Source organism: Trichomycterus rosablanca, chromosome 3, assembly GCF_030014385.1.
Source record: "Trichomycterus rosablanca isolate fTriRos1 chromosome 3, fTriRos1.hap1, whole genome shotgun sequence".
Classification (NCBI taxonomy): Eukaryota; Metazoa; Chordata; class Actinopteri; order Siluriformes; family Trichomycteridae; genus Trichomycterus; species Trichomycterus rosablanca.
In genome coordinates, this window is record NC_085990.1 from 28,920,406 (window position 1) to 28,939,316 (window position 18,911).

Consider the following 18,911-nt stretch of genomic DNA (forward strand, 5'->3'; position numbering starts at 1 on the left):
TCGTAAAGCTCACTGATGTAACCCCGACTCAGATACAGCATGGGGATTCGAAACCACACCCACCTGCCACGCCCGGTTTTTGGTCCCATTCACTTCCATTCATTTTTTGAAAGTTCGAGATATCAACGCCGTTCCAACTCTAAATCGTAAAGCCCACTGATGTAACCCCGACTCATGTACAGCATGGGGATTCGAACCCACGCCCACCTGCCACGCCCGGTTTTTGTCCCCATTCACTTGCATTCATTTTTTGAAAGTTCGAGATATCGACGCCGTTCCAACTCTATATCGTAAAGCCCCCTGATGTAACCCTGACTCATGTACAGCATGGGGATTCGAACCCACGCCCACCTGCCACGCCCGGTTTTTTTCCCCATTCACTTCTATTCATTTTTTGAAAGTTCGAGATATCAACGCCGTTCCAACTCTAAATCATAAAGCCCACTGATGTAACCCCGACTTGGGTACAGCATGGGGATTCGAACCCACGCCCACCTGCCACGCCCGGTTTTCAGCCCCATTCACTTCCATTCATTTTTTGAAAGTTCGAGATATTAACGCCGTTCCAACTCTATATCATAAACCTCACTGATGTAACCCAGACTCAGATACAGCATGGGGATTCGAACCCATGCCCACCTGCCACGCCCATTTTTCAGCTTCATTCACTTCCATTCATTTTTTAAAAGTTTGAGATATTAACGCCGTTCCAACTCTATATCATAAAGCCCACTGATGTAACCCCGACTCAGATACAGCATGGGGATTCGAACCCACGCCCACCTGCCACACCCGGTTTTTGTCCCCATTCACTTCCATTCATTTTTTGAAAGTTTGAGATATAAACGCCGTTTCAACTATAAATCGTAAAGCCCACTGATGTAACCCCGACTCAGATACAGCATGGGGATTCGAACCCATGCCCAGCTGCCACGCCCGGTTTTCGGCTCCATTCACTTCCATTCATTTTTTGAAAGTTTGAGATATCGACGCCGTTCCAATTTTAAATCGTAAAGCCCACTGATGACACACCAAACTTGGATAAAGCATTGGGTTACGCCCGCCGACCGGCACACGGCAATCACACTCGCATTTTCTCCGGAAATGCACTCTCTAGTTATTAGTGTGATTGCAGTAGGCAAGCACACTATTGTTATCCGAAAGTCATATTATTATTATTATTATTATTATTAGTGTGATTGCAGAATGCAAGCACACTATTGTTATTGTTATTTTCGTTTTCAATATATTATTATTATTCTGCCCGTTTTTTGTCCGTGCTTCTTCTCCCGCAGTTTTCGAGATATCGACCCCGTTCCAGCGCCAAATCGTCCGGCCCATACGGGAATAGAGCGCTTGTATACAACTTTTTGATCGAACCAACACTGTGGGCACAGTGCCCGTTTTAAGGTGCCCGTTTTTCCCCATTGACTCCCATTCATTTTGAAATGAATTTCGAGCTATCAACGCCGTTCCAACCCTTGATCGACCGGGTCATTAATTAGCGCCCAAATCCAAAAAATCATCCGGATACGCCCATCCGTGTGGCATTTATGCCCGTTTTTGCCCGAATTTTTGGACAAAAATCTTGACACCTTTGGCTTTCCACAGAACGTCAACGTGATGACGTAGACGGCATCTTCAGGCCGTTCTGAGAATAGAAAATGGCGGCCGCCAAAAAATCTGACTTATTTTGGTCTGTAACTAAAGTATTAGTGATTTTTAAGATGAAAACGCTGCACAGAATGAAATTATAGTGCAGTTAGACTTTGCAGTGAGCGTCATATCGTTCGCGCTGCAACAGAAACAAAGATATTTATATCCGTTAGCTTCAAGGCTAACGGATGCATTGAAATCAATGGGAATTGCTAAATGCTAAAAGAGGGACCGAAGTCTGAGTGCACTATGCCTGAAATCTGTAAATGAGACACAGCCGATCATAGATTGCGCAATACCATGGCCCCTGCAGTGATAATCACATGTAAATGAATGAGTACTGATTTGTAAGCAGTACAAACGTGCAGAAATGCATTTTTTTACAGGTTTGGCTTTTCAAACACACCCAGAGTGAACTTGTGCTCACACCACAGCTTGTGCACAGATACAGTGGCCTGTCTGGGAGAAAGTATTCACACCCCACGCACCGCACCACTTCTAAACGCATGCGCGCCCCCGACCTGCGCACGCCCGCCGACCGGCACACGGCAATCACACTCGCATTTTCTCCGGAAATGCACTCTCTAGTTATTAGTGTGATTGCAGAATGCAAGCACACTATTGTTATTGTTATTTTCGTTTTCAATATATTATTGCCATTCCGCCCGTTTTTTGTCTCCCTTTCTTCGTCCGCAATTTTCGAGATATCGACCCCGTTCCAGTGCCAAATCGTCCGGCCCATACGGGAATGGACTGCTTGTATACAGCTTTTGGATCGAACCAACACTGTGGGCACAGTGCCCGTTTTAAGGTGCCCGTTTTGCCCCATTGACTCCCATTCATTTTGAAAAAAATTTCGAGCTATCAACGCCGTTCCAACCCTTGATCGACCGGGTCATTAATTAGCGCCCAAATCCAAAAAATCATCCGGATACGCCCATCCGTGTGGCATTTATGCCCGTTTTTGCCCGAATTTTTGGACAAAAATCTTGACACCTTTGGCTTTCCACAGAACGTCAACGTGATGACGTAGGCGGCATCTTCAGCCCGTTCTGAGAATAGAAAATGGCGGCCGCCAAAAAATCTGACTTATTTTGGTCTGTAACTAAGGTATTAGTGATTTTTAAGATGAAAACGCTGCACAGAATGAAATTATACTGCAGTTACACTTAGCAGGGAGCGTCATATCATTCGCGTTGCAACAGAAAAAAAGATATTTATATCCGTTAGCTTCAAGGCTAACGGATGCATTAAAATCAATGGGAATTGCTAAATGCTAAAAGAGGGACCGAAGTCTGAGTGCACTATGCCTGAAAGCTGTAAATGACACACAGCCGATCATAGATTGCGCAATACCATGGCCCCTGCAGTGATAATCACATGTAAATGAATGAGTACTGATTTGTAAGCAGTACAAACGTGCAGAAATGCATTTTTTTACAGGTTTGGCTTTTCAAACACACCCAGAGTGAACTTGTGCTCACACCACAGCTTGTGCACAGATACAGTGGCCTGTCTGGGAGAAAGTATTCACACCCCACGCACCGCACCACTTCTAAACGCATGCGCGCCCCCGACCTGCGCACGCCCGCCGACCGGCACACGGCAATCACACTCGCATTTTCTCCGGAAATGCACTCTAGTTATTATTATTATTCCACCCGTTTTTTGTCTCCCTTTCTTCGTCCGCAGTTTTCGAGATATCGACCCCGTTCCAGCGCCAAATCGTCCGGCCCATACGGGAATGGACTGCTTGTATACAGGTTTTCGATCCGCTCGCCCGTTCACGTGCCACGCCCGCTTTTGTAGCATTTTTTGGTCCCATTGACTTCCATTCATTTTTAGAATGGCATGTTCCTATACCGGCCTTCGGCTCAAATCGAGAGCTAGGATTCAGATAGAGACGCCTGTGAGTCTTCACCCACCCGACACCCCACATTACAGCTCTTCTATACAGCATTTAGACACGCTCACTTCCCACTGATGTAACCCCACTAACATACAGCTTGGGGATTCGAACCCACGCCCACCTGCCACGCCCGGTTTTTGTCCCCATTCACTTCCATTCATTTTTTGAAAGTTCGAGATATCGACGCCGTTCCAACTCTATATCATAAAGCTCACTGATGTAACCCCGACTCAGATACAGCATGGGGATTCGAACCCACACCCACCTGCCACGCCCGGTTTTTGTCCCCATTCACTTCCATTCATTTTTTGAAAATTTGAGATATCGACGCCGTTCCAACTCTATATCGTAAAGCTCACTGATGTAACTCCGACTCAGATACAGCATGGGGATTCGAACCCACACCCACCCGCCACGCCCAGTTTTTGTCCCCATTCACTTCCATTCATTTTTTGAAAGTTTGAGATATCGACGCCGTTCCAACTCTATATCATAAAGCTCACTGATGTAACCCCGACTCAGATACAGCATGGGGATTCGAACCCACACCCACCTGCCACGCCCGGTTTTTGTCCTCATTCACTTCCATTCATTTTTTGAAAGTTCGAGATATCGACGCCGTTCCAACTCTATATCGTAAAGCTCACTGATGTAACCCCGACTCAGATACAGCATGGGGATTCGAACCCACACCCACCTGCCACGCCCGGTTTTTGTCCCCATTCACTTCCATTCATTTTTTGAAAGTTCGAGATATCGATGCCGTTCCAACTCTATATCATAAAGCTCACTGATGTTACCCCGACTCAGATACAGCATGGGGATTCGAACCCACACCCACCTGCCACGCCCGGTTTTTGTCCCCATTCACTTCCATTCATTTTTTGAAAGTTCGAGATATCAACGCCGTTCCAACTCTATATCGTAAAGCTCACTGATGTAACCCCGACTCAGATACAGCATGGGGATTCGAACCCACACCCACCTGCCACGCCCGGTTTTTATCCCCATTCACTTCCATTCATTTTTTGAAAGTTCGAGATATCAACGCCGTTCCAACTCTATATCGTAAAGCTCACTGATGTAACCCCGACTCAGATACAGCATGGGGATTCGAACCCACGCCCACCTGCCACGCCCGGTTTTTGTCCCCATTCACTTCCATTCATTTTTTGAAAGTTTGAGATATCGACTCCGTTCCAACTCTATATCATAAAGCTCACTGATGTAACCCCGACTCAGATACAGCTTGGGGATTCGAACCTACGCCCACCTGCCACGCCCGGTTTTTGTCCCCATTCACTTCCATTCATTTTTTGAAAGTTTGAGATATCGACTCCGTTCCAACTCTATATCGTGAAGCTCACTGATGTAACCCCGACTCAGATACAGCATGGGGATTCGAACCCACACCCACCTGCCACGCCCGGTTTTTGTCCCCATTCACTTCCATTCATTTTTTGAAAGTTCGAGATATCAACGCCGTTCCAACTCTAAATTGTAAAGCCCCCTGATGTAACCCCGACTCAGATACATTATGGGGATTCGAACCCACACCCACCTGCCACGCCCGGTTTTTGGTCCCATTCACTTCCATTCATTTTTTTTAAGTTCGAGATATCAACGCCGTTCCAACTCTATATCGTAAAGCCCCCTGATGTAACCCCGACTGAGGTACAGCATGGGGATTCGAACCCACGCCCACCTGCCACGCCCGGTTTTTGTTCCCATTCACTTCCATTCATTTTTTTTAAGTTCGAGATATCAACGCCGTTCCAACTCTATATCGTAAAGCCCCCTGATGTAACCCCGACTCAGGTACAGCATGGGGATTCGAACCCACGCCCACCTGCCACGCCCGGTTTTTGTCCCCATTCACTTCCATTCATTTTTTGAAAGTTCGAGATATCAACGCCGTTCCAACTCTAAATCGTAAAGCCCACTGATGTAACCCCGACTTGGGTACAGCCTGGGGATTCGAACCCACACCCACCTGCCACGCCCGGTTTTTGGTCCCATTCACTTCTATTCATTTTTTGAAAGTTCGAGATATCAACGCCGTTCCAACTCTAAATTGTAAAGCCCCCTGATGTAACCCCGACTCAGGTACAGCATGGGGATTCGAACCCACACCCACCTGCCACGCCCGGTTTTTGGTCCCATTCACTTCCATTCATTTTTTGAAAGTTTGAGATATCGACGCCGTTCCAACTCTAAATCGTAAAGCCCACTGATGTAACCCCGACTCAGGTACAGCATGGGGATTCGAAACCACGCCCACATGCCACGCCCGGTTTTTGGTCCCATTCACTTCCATTCATTTTTTGAAAGTTCGAGATATCAACGCCGTTCCAACTCTAAATCGTAAAGCCCACTGATGTAACCCCGACTTGGGTACAGCCTGGGGATTCGAACCCACACCCACCTGCCACGCCCGGTTTTTGGTCCCATTCACTTCCATTCATTTTTTGAAAGTTCGAGATATCAACGCCGTTTCAACTATAAATCGTAAAGCCCACTGATGACACCCCGAGTTGGATAAAGCATTGGGTTACGCGCGCCCGCCCGACCGGCACACGGCAATCACACTCGCATTTTCTCCGGAAATGCACTCTCTAGTTATTATTATTATTATTCCACCCGTTTTTTGTCTCCCTTTCTTCGTCCGCAGTTTTCGAGATATCGACCCCGTTCCAGCGCCAAATCGTCCGGCCCATACGGGAATGGACTGCTTGTATACAGGTTTTCGATCCGCTCGCCCGTTCACGTGCCACGCCCGCTTTTGTAGCGTTTTTTGGTCCCATTGACTTCCATTCATTTTTAGAATGGCATGTTCCTATACCGGCCTTCGGCTCAAATCGAGAGCTAGGATTCAGATAGAGACGCCTGTGAGTCTTCACCCACCCGACACCCCACATTACAGCTCTTCTATACAGCATTTAGACACGCTCACTTCCCACTGATGTAACCCCACTAACATACAGCATGGGGATTCGAACCCACGCCCACCTGCCACGCCCGGTTTTTGTCCCCATTCACTTCCATTCATTTTTTGAAAGTTCGAGATATCGACGCCGTTCCAACTCTATATCGTAAAGCTCACTGATGTAACCCCGACTCAGATACAGCATGGGGATTTGAACCCACACCCACCCGCCACGCCCAGTTTTTGTCCCTATTCACTTCCATTCATTTTTTGAAAGTTCGAGATATCGACGCCGTTCCAACTCTATATCGTAAAGCCCACTGATGTAACCCCGACTCAGATACAGCATGGGGATTCGAACCCACACCCACCTGCCACGCCCGGTTTTTGTCCCCATTCACTTCCATTCATTTTTTGAAAGTTTGAGATATCGACGCCGTTCCAACTCTATATCGTAAAGCTCACTGATGTAACCCCGACTCAGATACAGCATGGGGATTCGAACCCACGCCCACCTGCCACGCCCGGTTTTTGTCCCCATTCACTTCCATTCATTTTTTGAAAGTTCGAGATATCAACGCCGTTCCAACTCTATATCGTAAAGCTCACTGATGTAACCCCGACTCAGATACAGCATGGGGATTCGAACCCACACCCACCTGCCACGCCCGGTTTTTTTCCCCATTCACTTCCATTCATTTTTTGAAAGTTCGAGATATCAACGCCGTTCCAACTCTAAATCATAAAGCTCACTGATGTAACCCCGACTCAGGTACAGCATGGGGATTCGAACCCACGCCCACCTGCCACGCCCGGTTTTTGTCCCGATTCACTTCCATTCATTTTTTGAAAGTTCGAGATATCAACGCCGTTCCAACTCTATATCGTAAAGCTCACTGATGTAACCCCGACTCAGATACAGCATGGGGATTCGAAACCACACCCACCTGCCACGCCCGGTTTTTGGTCCCATTCACTTCCATTCATTTTTTGAAAGTTCGAGATATCAACGCCGTTCCAACTCTAAATCGTAAAGCCCACTGATGTAACCCCGACTCATGTACAGCATGGGGATTCGAACCCACGCCCACCTGCCACGCCCGGTTTTTGTCCCCATTCACTTGCATTCATTTTTTGAAAGTTCGAGATATCGACGCCGTTCCAACTCTATATCGTAAAGCCCCCTGATGTAACCCTGACTCATGTACAGCATGGGGATTCGAACCCACGCCCACCTGCCACGCCCGGTTTTTTTCCCCATTCACTTCTATTCATTTTTTGAAAGTTCGAGATATCAACGCCGTTCCAACTCTAAATCATAAAGCCCACTGATGTAACCCCGACTTGGGTACAGCATGGGGATTCGAACCCACGCCCACCTGCCACGCCCGGTTTTCAGCCCCATTCACTTCCATTCATTTTTTGAAAGTTCGAGATATTAACGCCGTTCCAACTCTATATCATAAACCTCACTGATGTAACCCAGACTCAGATACAGCATGGGGATTCGAACCCATGCCCACCTGCCACGCCCATTTTTCAGCTTCATTCACTTCCATTCATTTTTTAAAAGTTTGAGATATTAACGCCGTTCCAACTCTATATCATAAAGCCCACTGATGTAACCCCGACTCAGATACAGCATGGGGATTCGAACCCACGCCCACCTGCCACACCCGGTTTTTGTCCCCATTCACTTCCATTCATTTTTTGAAAGTTTGAGATATAAACGCCGTTTCAACTATAAATCGTAAAGCCCACTGATGTAACCCCGACTCAGATACAGCATGGGGATTCGAACCCATGCCCAGCTGCCACGCCCGGTTTTCGGCTCCATTCACTTCCATTCATTTTTTGAAAGTTTGAGATATCGACGCCGTTCCAATTTTAAATCGTAAAGCCCACTGATGACACACCAAACTTGGATAAAGCATTGGGTTACGCCCGCCGACCGGCACACGGCAATCACACTCGCATTTTCTCCGGAAATGCACTCTCTAGTTATTATTGTTATTGTTTGTAATTGTTACTGATGTTCATGATTGTGTTTTAAATTGTTGTAAATTTATACAATGTTAACTATAGTGCTTTGGCAACATACACCGTTCAACCATAACATTAAAACCACCTCCTTGTTTTTTTACACTCACTGTCCATTTTTTCTGCTCCACTTACCATATAGAAGCACTTTGTAGTTCTACAATTACTGACTGTAGTCCATCTGTTTCTCTGCATGCTTTGTTAGCCCCCTTTCATGCTGTTCTTCAATAGTCAGGACCCTCCCAGGACCACCACAGAGCAGGTATTATTTGGGTGGTGGGTCATTCTCAGCACTGCAGTGACACTGACATGGTGGTGGTGTGTTAGTGTGTGTTGTGCTAATATGAGTGGATAGGACACAGCAGTGCTGATGGAGTTTTTAAACACCTCACTGTCACTGCAGGACTGAGAATAGTCCACCAAGCAAAAATATATCCAGCCAATAGCGCCCCGTGGGCAGCGTCCTGAGATCTCAAATATGACCAACTCAAACAGCAGCAATAGATGAGCGATCGTCTCTGACTTTACATCTACAAGGTGGACCAACTAGGTAGGAGTGTCTAATAGAGTGGACAGTGAGTGGACACGGTATTTAAAAACTCCATTAGTGCTGCTGTGTCTTATCCACTCATACCAGCACAACACACACTAACACACCACCACCATGTCAGTGTCACTGCAGTGCTGAGAATCATCCACCACCTAAATAATACCTGCTCTGTGGTGGTCCTGTGGGGATCCTGACCATTGACGAACAGCATGAAAGGGAGCTAACACTGTGGTTCATCTGTTTCTCTACATACAAAGTGCTTGTATATGGTAAGTGGAGCTGATAAAATGGACAGTGAGAGTAGAAACAAGGAGGTGGTTTTAATGTTATGACTGATCGGTGTATGTCTCCCTGCCATGTCAATCCCATTCAGCTCAATGAAGAAACAAAAGTCAGGGATCCAGTTAAACTGACCTGGGTCCTCTAAGCTGCTAAAGAAAGAGCCATTACTCAAAAATATGTACCCCCACCAGTCCAACAAGACAAGCAGGCAGGAGAACCACAGCTGCAACTTCCCACCAAGCTGCTGGAAAATATCAACCATGTGACAGGATTTAAAACATTAGGAAAGTATGACTTTCAGAAAAGGGACTGAATCCTTGCTAAGACTTTGGTCACCCACTTTTATTTAGTTTTGCAGAAATGTTGGATACCTATAAATATAGCATGTTAAATCAGCTCACTGTGGCATTATTCAAGCAGAATTTCAAAAGCAGGCAATGTGTAAAACATTTGCAGAGTTCACAGCAGTTTCTCAGTTTTCCAGAAGTCAACAAGTTCCAAAAGGCTGCTGGGTATCCAAGAACACAGTTAGTTCAACTTTTGAAGGAAAAAAAAGATAATATATATATATTTTTTCTAATAGATGTTAAGAGCAAAATACATCACCTATACCCTAAACTTAACTGTACTGAATACATGGAAGGGTCCAAGCGTGAAACTGTTACTGAGAATGAACATGGGAGTCCAATACCATTTTCTCCCTTCTGCCCTTCCCTTCTCCCCCCGCTGTTGGAATGCTCCATTTCTGAGTCTCTCGGTACTGCCATGTGGCTCCAGATTTCTGGTGCGGGAAGCAGTCTGGATCAGGAGGCAGCCAGAGCCTTTACCAGATACAGTTTGTCACCCTGCTCACTGGTGAAGATAGGAGCTTTTTTGTAGTGTTCTACCAGCTCCTCCATGGAGCTGAACTTGCGCTGTCCGATGCAGTACAAGTCGTCCTTCAGCTGCACTTTGAAATGCTTGTTTTTTGTCTGGGCCTTCAGTGATATGGAGAAATCGTTGGGCTACACAGGGACAGAGAGATATTATACGTTTAGGACAAGTTATTTGTACACATTTTCAACATATACCTAAATTATTAAGATACATCAGTGATATTTTCAATGCCCACCCCCACCCAACTTGTGGTTTATTGTTTAGCCTTTGTCTAGTTGAATATAAGATTAAAAAAAGTTGATTATTTTAAGTGGGCTGCATTGAATTTTGTCCAAATAAATTACTAACTGAGCACTTTATTAGGTATACCTGTCTGCTATGTACATCTATTGGTTATTTTATAAGCTACACCTACCATACAGTTGAAATTCTGTGGGTATACCATAACTGTAGCCAATCTGTTGCTTTTCACACTTCATGTACCCTATTTATTACTAAAGATAAAAAAAAAAAAATTGAACACCCACTGACCAGATGATGTTTGGGTGGTGGAGCATTCTTAGCACTGTAATGACCCCAACATGAATTCCTATTTTCATTGTATAAGATGCTTTCAATTTACTTGCCTCTTTATTAAGAACACATACACTGCTAGCAGTTATAGACCCATTTTCTTTTTTCAGGCATTATTTTTTATTATTATTTTGTTTATGCATTTTCTCCCCTTTTTCTTTCGACGTTAGCATATCCAATTACCCGATTGCATTATGCTTCCTCTCTACTGTTAATTTCCACACTCCTGCCGTGACTAACACACGCCCCCTCCGACACGTGTGCAGTAGCCGACTGCATCTTTTCATCTTCACGAGGCGAGTTCAAATGTGGATCAGCTTTATGTACACACCCTGAAACACACCCTGATCAATGAATTATCCCTCGACTCTGTGCAGGTGCCATCAATCAGCCAGCAGAGGTCGTAACTGCATCAGTTATGAGGAGTTCCCTCTCCGGCTCCCACCCTGTATGAACAACAGCCAATCGTTGTTCATGTAGGCACCCAGCCTGCCTGCAGCAGAGCTGAGATTCGAAATGACAAGTTTGAAATGTCAGCTCTGGTGTGCTAGTGTGTTTTACTGCTGGGACAACCGAGCGCCTTTTTTATGCATTATGTGATCTGCTTATTAAACAATTGTTTACGTTGAATATTAAGAAATATCTTACAAATTAAGAAATATCTTACAATTTAAATCCTCAATACATACTTAAAAGCTGCCAGTTATGGGACAAATTACACACAGTGTGTACTTATTTACAATAAAAAGTTCCCTTTTTTTAAAAACAAAGTAATGTAAGGAGTAAGGACTTTTGTCAGTTAAATAAAGTTACAACCAAATTTACAAACCACAGATTCTTATATTTATTGCATTTCACAAAATGTCCCACTTTTATGGAAATGGTGTTTGTATTAAAAAATAAATAAATAAATAAAAGTATAGAAAAGACAAACAAAAACTATAATGCTTAAACCAATAATACTACTGGTTAGACTAATCACACAATTCAGCTTGCTAATTTAATTTAAGATACAGCCACTCACCGATGACTCGCTGTCTCTGATAAGAAAGTCTCCCTCCATGCCCCTCTGGTTAAGCGCTACCTCTGCCTGGTGGCGGGTCACTTTGCCGTAGTACCACTCCTTACCCGCGAATCGGCCACTCTCTGAAGGCTCAATGTAGTCGAAATCGGGTGTAGGTGGGCCAGCCATGCTGCTCATGTTCTGTGGCTCTTGCAGCACAGTGACGTAGTTTTTGGGTACGAGGCCGACCTGCCCATCAACTTTGCGACACTTCCACCACTCCGGGTCGTTCTCAGGTTTTTCCAGCACATCCATCACTTCACCTTTTTCAAAATTCAGCTCCTCGTCGTTGCCTGAGCTGAAGGGGTAGAGAGCCTGTACTGTTTGGAGCACCCTGTTTCCATTAGCACTGCGTACCACGGCGGCTAGCTTCTCAGACAAGCCCATGACGTCATTGCTGGCCGAGCCGTCTGCATCTTCTGTCACGTAGTTGGAGGGGAACCAGCCCGAACGGCCGTTGTAGCTGCCTCTCCACCAACCGTCGCTACACTTCTCCATGACGATGACCCTGGTGCCCTTAACCAAGGACAGCTCATCGTCCCGCTCAGCAGTGTAGTTGAACTTCACCAGCGCTGGCAGGTTCAAGTCATACAGACGTTCGCCATTGTCGGAGTAAAAGTCTGCCTCTGCGTTTGATGGAGTTTCCCTCATTCCTGGTTTTTGCTTTACCTTTCCGAAACCTGTGAAAATATATGTATAGATTAGAGGCAAATCACAAAAATTACTGGGTCTGGTGCATAGCATGATGGATAAATACTTTATGGATCCCTCAGGAAATTTATAGATTTTTTTTATCAACCGCTGCAGGTTCACTATCTCAGACACAAACCTATGTTCAAGAGCAAGTTCAAAAGGTTTTATTGTCATTTCAGCTTTATATACAAACATATTAAAACAACACGTTCCTCCACACACTTACACATTTATTTACTCAGTTACACCTAAAAGGCTATTTACAAAAACCAAGATACATTGATATTTTTTAGAAAATGAAACCAGTGCACCTGGATCATCAGCTGCACAGCACATTTAACATTAGAATATATAAATAGAAATTTGTATTTTGTTCATTGTAACATTAATCTTTACCCTGATATCACATTTTTAAATATAACACATGAACAATTAGTTTGTAGATCAAAAACAATTACAACAAGGATAGTTAAAAATCATCAAATTGTTAATATTTTTTAAATGTAATTCATAATTGGGTCAATTAATCATACTAGTTTCACCATGGTTTGACTACAGCTCTAAACCTCATTTAAACGGAACCCTTACAACAGCATGAAGCAGAGGTCTTAACAGTTACCGCATCAGGCTAGCATCAAACTAAATTCTGAAAATGGTCAGTGGATGTAAACAATAAGAATAAAGAAGTTGAAGTTTTTTCTTGAAGTAGCAAGCCAAGTTTTCCCAGAGCATATTGCCAAGTGTAGGAAGTGTAATCCAAGGTCAGCATTTATGATTTCACCATTTTAGGGTGTATCCATAAGAAACAACCTTTTTTCCCACACAGGGCATATGGTGCGGCATGACTTTTTGTTTAAAAAAAAAATGAAACCAGTATTTTGTGTTTATTTTGGTTTCATTGGTCCTATATAGCATGTTATTTAATAATCTGAAAAGTGTGACAAATACACAATAAACAATGTTTTCAAACTATTACCCACACAAGTGTAACCGGAGGATTTCACAACACCATGGATAGATTTTTCCATGTGGGGCTTAGCTCACGTTATAATGTGCGACAAAATTAGAACCATTGAAATTAGAATTGAATCAATTTACGCAGTGACTAACCTTTTTTTTTTTTTCAAGTCTTGAGTAGAATCTAACCAAAGTGGATCCAGCTGATACTAAGTCAATCAATTATCAACATCTGTTTACAATGGACATCCCATGACCAAAAATAATCTCCTGGTGAGCAAACTGGGGGCAAGAGTGGCAAAGTAAAAGAATGTAAAAACTAGACATGTAATAACAATTTCTAAATTTTGTTCTAAAATTTCTTTTTTTCCCTATTTTATTTATGTATTTTTTCCCATTTTCTTTCAATTTAGCGTAGTCGATTTGTCTTCCACTGCTGGGGGATTCCTGATAGCAGTCGAGGTGTGTATATTGCTGCTTACACCTCCTCAAACCCGTGTGCAGCCCTTAGCAGAACCCTTTTTCACCCATGCACTCTGCACATGCGCCTCTCTATCTGTTAATCAGGGTCCTTACACAGTGTTTAAAGACCCCACCCACATAGTCCGGTCATCCCGCCCTAGCAGAAACTGTCTGCTGCAGGCACTGCCAATTATACCCGCTAAAAGGCGCCCAGCCGACCAGTGGCGACTCCAAGTTTCGAAATGAGGAGTTCAGAATCTCGGCGCTGGTGTGCTTGCGGAATATCCTAAAATTTCTAATTACAAAAGTGAGTTCATCATCTGTAGTCAAGTTTTGTCATAGATCTTTGAGATCACAAACATACACAACAACACATTCAGAATGTTAACCAAGAGCTCAAACTAATAAAATACACTATACATAATACAGTACATAATAAGTTAAAATATTTCAAGTCTTTGCTATTTAAACCTTTTACTTGAAAATGCAAAAAACAATTTTGATGCTTTAAATAAGCAGCAAGTCTATCACAAACTGTTACAGGAATTCAATGTCATTCTACATAATACCCAAATATTTTAAAGCCAGTTATCACAAGCAGTATGTAGGCTAGTTCTCACACTTCTTAAAGATGGTTTTGATTATTTTGTAAATTAATTGTGCCTTCACAGTACATCTATGACAATGTGCTGTATCAGTTAACCTATCCTGCTCCTTTCATCTACCTAGCTCAACTTTCATCTGTCTTTAATCTATAAGAAACTGGTTTACAGAGAGTGTCCACATTTTCCAATCCTCACCAAAGCTCAGGGAAAGAGGTGTGTTATCACTTTTTCCTTTTACAGAGTTGCTAAATCAACTGGAAAATGTTCACACAATGCCTGTCAGTGGAGTTATTAACACACCCAGTGTCCTTATGAGCAGTGAGGGTAAGTTAAGAGGAAAAGATTTAGGGAGTGGTGGAAGAGAATATTAAGAAGGTGGATCCACCAGCAATGCCAAGGATTCTGAGCTGTCACTTCATGTTAGGTCTGGACAAGTTGTACAGTTTGTAGGATTCCTGGAACTGGTACTTAAATTTATCACTGCATGATCTGTTTTGGCAAGCGAATGCAAATCCTGTTACCATCTGGTAGAGAAATTTAGTGCATCATCTCTCTTTCAGTCAGTAATATGCTTATGAGAAGAAAGATCTACAGTACTATACTGCATGTGAACAACAATTTATAGCTGGGCTGATTGATTAGTAAAATTAGCAGTATTCTTTGGGTGTGTTTAAAAACCTATTGAGCTGCCTTGATGTCTTACTGTCTACATAGGCAGCTGCCTAAGTAGAGAGGATTCTAATAAGTCATCTACTTATAAGTCTAGTTATTCGAACGCACTACTTAGACAGCAATAACATCGGGTTTTGCTTACTAAGCTAACACAGTTAGCATCATGCCATTCATACCAATGGGATGAGGTGGCACAACACGCTAGCATGTCAAATAACATCTCCCTCCGTACACCGAAAATGGGTAAACTGTCCTTGACAAACCCGAACCTGCAAATAACACACTTGTACACTTTTATACAAATTAAAAATCAATAATCACTGATTCTTGAGATAAGGGACAAAACATGTCCTACATTGAAAAGTCTTCTTGGTGTTAAAAATGAAGAAATTATAAATAATAAAAATATGAAGGATCTGTGTATGCTCATTAAATTTATTTGATATATTTTTAAATAATTTCATTACAATTTGTTAAAATGCAGGCTCTGTACTTGGAAAGTACATGTAACTTCACCTGTCCTCAGCATGAGGTCATAATGTCAAACTGCCAAAAAAAGTGATTAAAAATGATAAAAATGCATAAATATATATATCAAATGAAAGGAATGATTTAATAAGATATTACATAATGCATAAAGTGAACTTTATATTATATTTTCCATTAATAATTGCCTATTAAAGTTGTGTCCTCACTTTCAGTCAACTTTGTAAGATGTTTTTATAATTCAGAATAAATCAGGCAAGGTCATGGTCAGCTATGACCCTGAGGCCCTCTTTCCACTTCCTGTTCTTGGTGGATGTAACATAGAAGGGACATAGAGCACAGAAGGAAGAGTAACTGAGTTTCACGGTTCCTGTTGATGAAAAAAAATGGTGCAAAAAAAGCACCATTTCTCCAGGCTATCAGCCAGACTGCTCAGGAGTTCTTTGTGAACTCTTCTCGCATAACAACAGATAAAACTGATACTATCACAAGAAACAAGATTAAGCACCAGCGAATGATTCTGACTGACTCAATGATCCACCGTGAGTTCATCAACACAAACTCAGTTACTCTTCCTTCTGTGCTCTGTGTCCCTTCTATGTTACAGCACCAGTCATCTGATAGAAAGACATGTCTGTGTCAGTATCATGAAAATGCTTACTTAATGCTTCAGGTTCTAAGGTCATCAGGTGTTGTGAAGTCCACCAAACTAGAAAACTAGAAGTTTTCAGTTAGTTTGTTGCTCTTCGGCAAGTGAAGCCTGCCTTCTTCGCACCTGTTTACAGTGCTTAAACAAACACACTATTCTGGCACCAGAGAAAGGTGAAATCACTGTTGAATGGAAGCAATGGGAGCGAGTTCAAGAAGAAACAGCTAGTGGGATCCACTTCAATGTGAAGCTGAACTTGCACAGTGGGAATCTCTCTGAACTGCTCCATCTATATGAGGAGAAACTTAGAAGTGAGACCACGACACGTGTGTTTGGTTCACAATCAAGCAAAAGCAAACAGAAATACAATTGAGACCTGCAATGAGAACACTGTCATCATATATGTAGATTTTTCAGAATTCTGGAAGTGCCAGTATGCCTCTGAAGTTCAAGCCTGCCATTTCGGCCAGAATTTGCCAGAGTTGAATCTTCATACTTTATACATTTTTCATAGGCTATAGATGTTGTTGTTACAGGATGGCTTATAGTAATGCTCACCTCTGCAACAGATCAAATTAAAATATTAAAACTAGAAACTTTGCTGACAGTAGTCTCATTTTTTTTTCAGAGACCTACTGAACGGAGAAAGGAGAGCCACTGGATTGATTTTAAAATTTATAATTAACTAGCTTTTAAAAAATGATTAGTTAGTTTTCCAGTTCAATTAATTTATGCCAAAGAGAGACATTCAGAGTTCTTAGTCATTAGTTTTCTTTGGATGCCAGGTATATCCTAGTCTCTTAGTGTCTGCCTGGAGATCCTTTTAAAAGGTGTTCTTCGGGTGGTTTCTCTTCCACTTTCCTTGAGGGTTTCATGTCAAAACTAGTCTGATCTCAGTTGTTAGTAAAATACTTTATAAGTTTTCATCTCCATTAGTTATTGGTCAACACCGTCAGTTGCTTGTCAACATCAGCAGATTAAGGTTTTTGTCTTTTTTTCAAAGAAATATGTTACTGTTTGTTCAGTTTATTGTGTTTATACATGCAATGGTGTCTTTTTTGCTTAAGAACATTGATTGTATATGCTTAATATTAACAATAAATATACAAAATTTAGGAATTTCACAATGGGATTTTTCAAATTAGTGTGAAATGTGAACAAAAATGTATACAATTAATTTTATTACTTAACTCTGTTACAGAACACCATAATTAGATACTTGAGGTCTTTACACTCATGTAGTACTGATCAAATTAAAATAGCATACTTTTTTGTGTGTCTGACAGAGTTGACATTAATCAAGTTATGAAGTGAAATGTCAATTTTGATAAAAACTGTATTAGGAAAAACCTGTTCCCTTTCACAGTTAATTAGTTGAAACCTTTGTCTATAAATATATCAATTACAAATTGATGTAATATTTTTTTTTTTATTGAAGAAATAAAATTCATTTTGTCCCTTATCTCAAGAATCAGTGTAATAATTTATTTACATTTGAAAATAAGTCCATTCTTTGCTTTGCATCGTCCGCCATATTTGTTATTTTTTTGTGAGAAAAGTCGTGCCGCACTGAATGCTATGATTGCCTTCACTGCTGAGGAAGCATCGGATGCTCCCTCGTTCTCCACTTAAAATACTGTTGAAATTTTAAGATACCTTACTAGCGAGAATATTAAGGCATCTAGGATTTCGAACAGGCTACTACTTCTCGGGAGCGCTCACAGGATGATGTAAAATGCTGTCTATGTAGAGAGTTCCTTAGGCTTTTAAACACACCCTTTATTAAAAAAAAAAAAAAAAAAAGACATCAGTTTGGATAGGCACCAGATATGTTCAGAGCCGATCACATGATACCAGAGAATGGATCAATGAGAACTGAATGACTGAACAGTTGAGTTATGCAATCCTACCACTGCTGAGATTTGAGTTCTAATCTTTAGATTTACACATTTCATGTTTTATTACATAAAAGTCTTTAATATTATAAAGTATGTATTTATTATATAAAAGCATTAATCAAGCATTTTATAAATGCATTGCATATATAAAAAGTATTTATTAAAACAAATGTATTATTATATAAAAGTATTTTATGTAAAAATACTTAAATAATTTATTTCTCATAAAAAAACAAAAGTATTTATCAATTCTATATATGCATTTCTTTTTTTCTCTCTCCTTTTTTCCCCAATTTTCTCCCCTAATCTAGTCGTATCCAATTACCCTGATTGCATTACGCTTCACTTCTACCGATACAACCCTGCACTGCTGACTGAGGAGCTTCGCAACTGACACACGCCCCCTCCGACATGTCCACAGTACCGACTGCATCTTTTCACCTGCACGAGGCGAGTTCATATGCGGATCAGCCTTGTGCACAGAGAGCCACACCCTGATCAGCATTATTCCCAAACTCTGTGCAGGAGCCATCAATCAGATCAGGCGCCAGCAGAGTTCGTAATTGCACCAGTTATGAGGAATCTTGGTCCAACAACAGCCAACATGTTGTTCA

The 18,911-nt window shown here is 42.2% G+C and overlaps 1 protein-coding gene across 3 annotated transcripts in view; it reads right to left on the reverse strand.

The window, feature by feature from the left end:
- Positions 1 to 9,694: 9,694 nt before the first annotated feature.
- Positions 9,695 to 18,911, reverse strand: part of nck1b (NCK adaptor protein 1b) — a 95,888-nt gene continuing 86,671 nt past the window's right edge. For 2 of the 3 annotated variants that reach the window (XM_062992035.1, XM_062992036.1), the window contains 2 exons: positions 11,837 to 12,555; positions 9,695 to 10,367 (listed from right to left, as the gene is read on the reverse strand). In XM_062992035.1, coding sequence (XP_062848105.1) covers positions 10,167 to 10,367; positions 11,837 to 12,555 — 920 coding nt within the window. In that variant the 3' untranslated portion in view covers positions 9,695 to 10,166. Of the gene's footprint in view, positions 10,368 to 11,836; positions 12,556 to 13,678; positions 13,689 to 18,911 lie in introns of those variants that run through there. The other variant, XM_062992037.1, reaches the window with a different exon arrangement.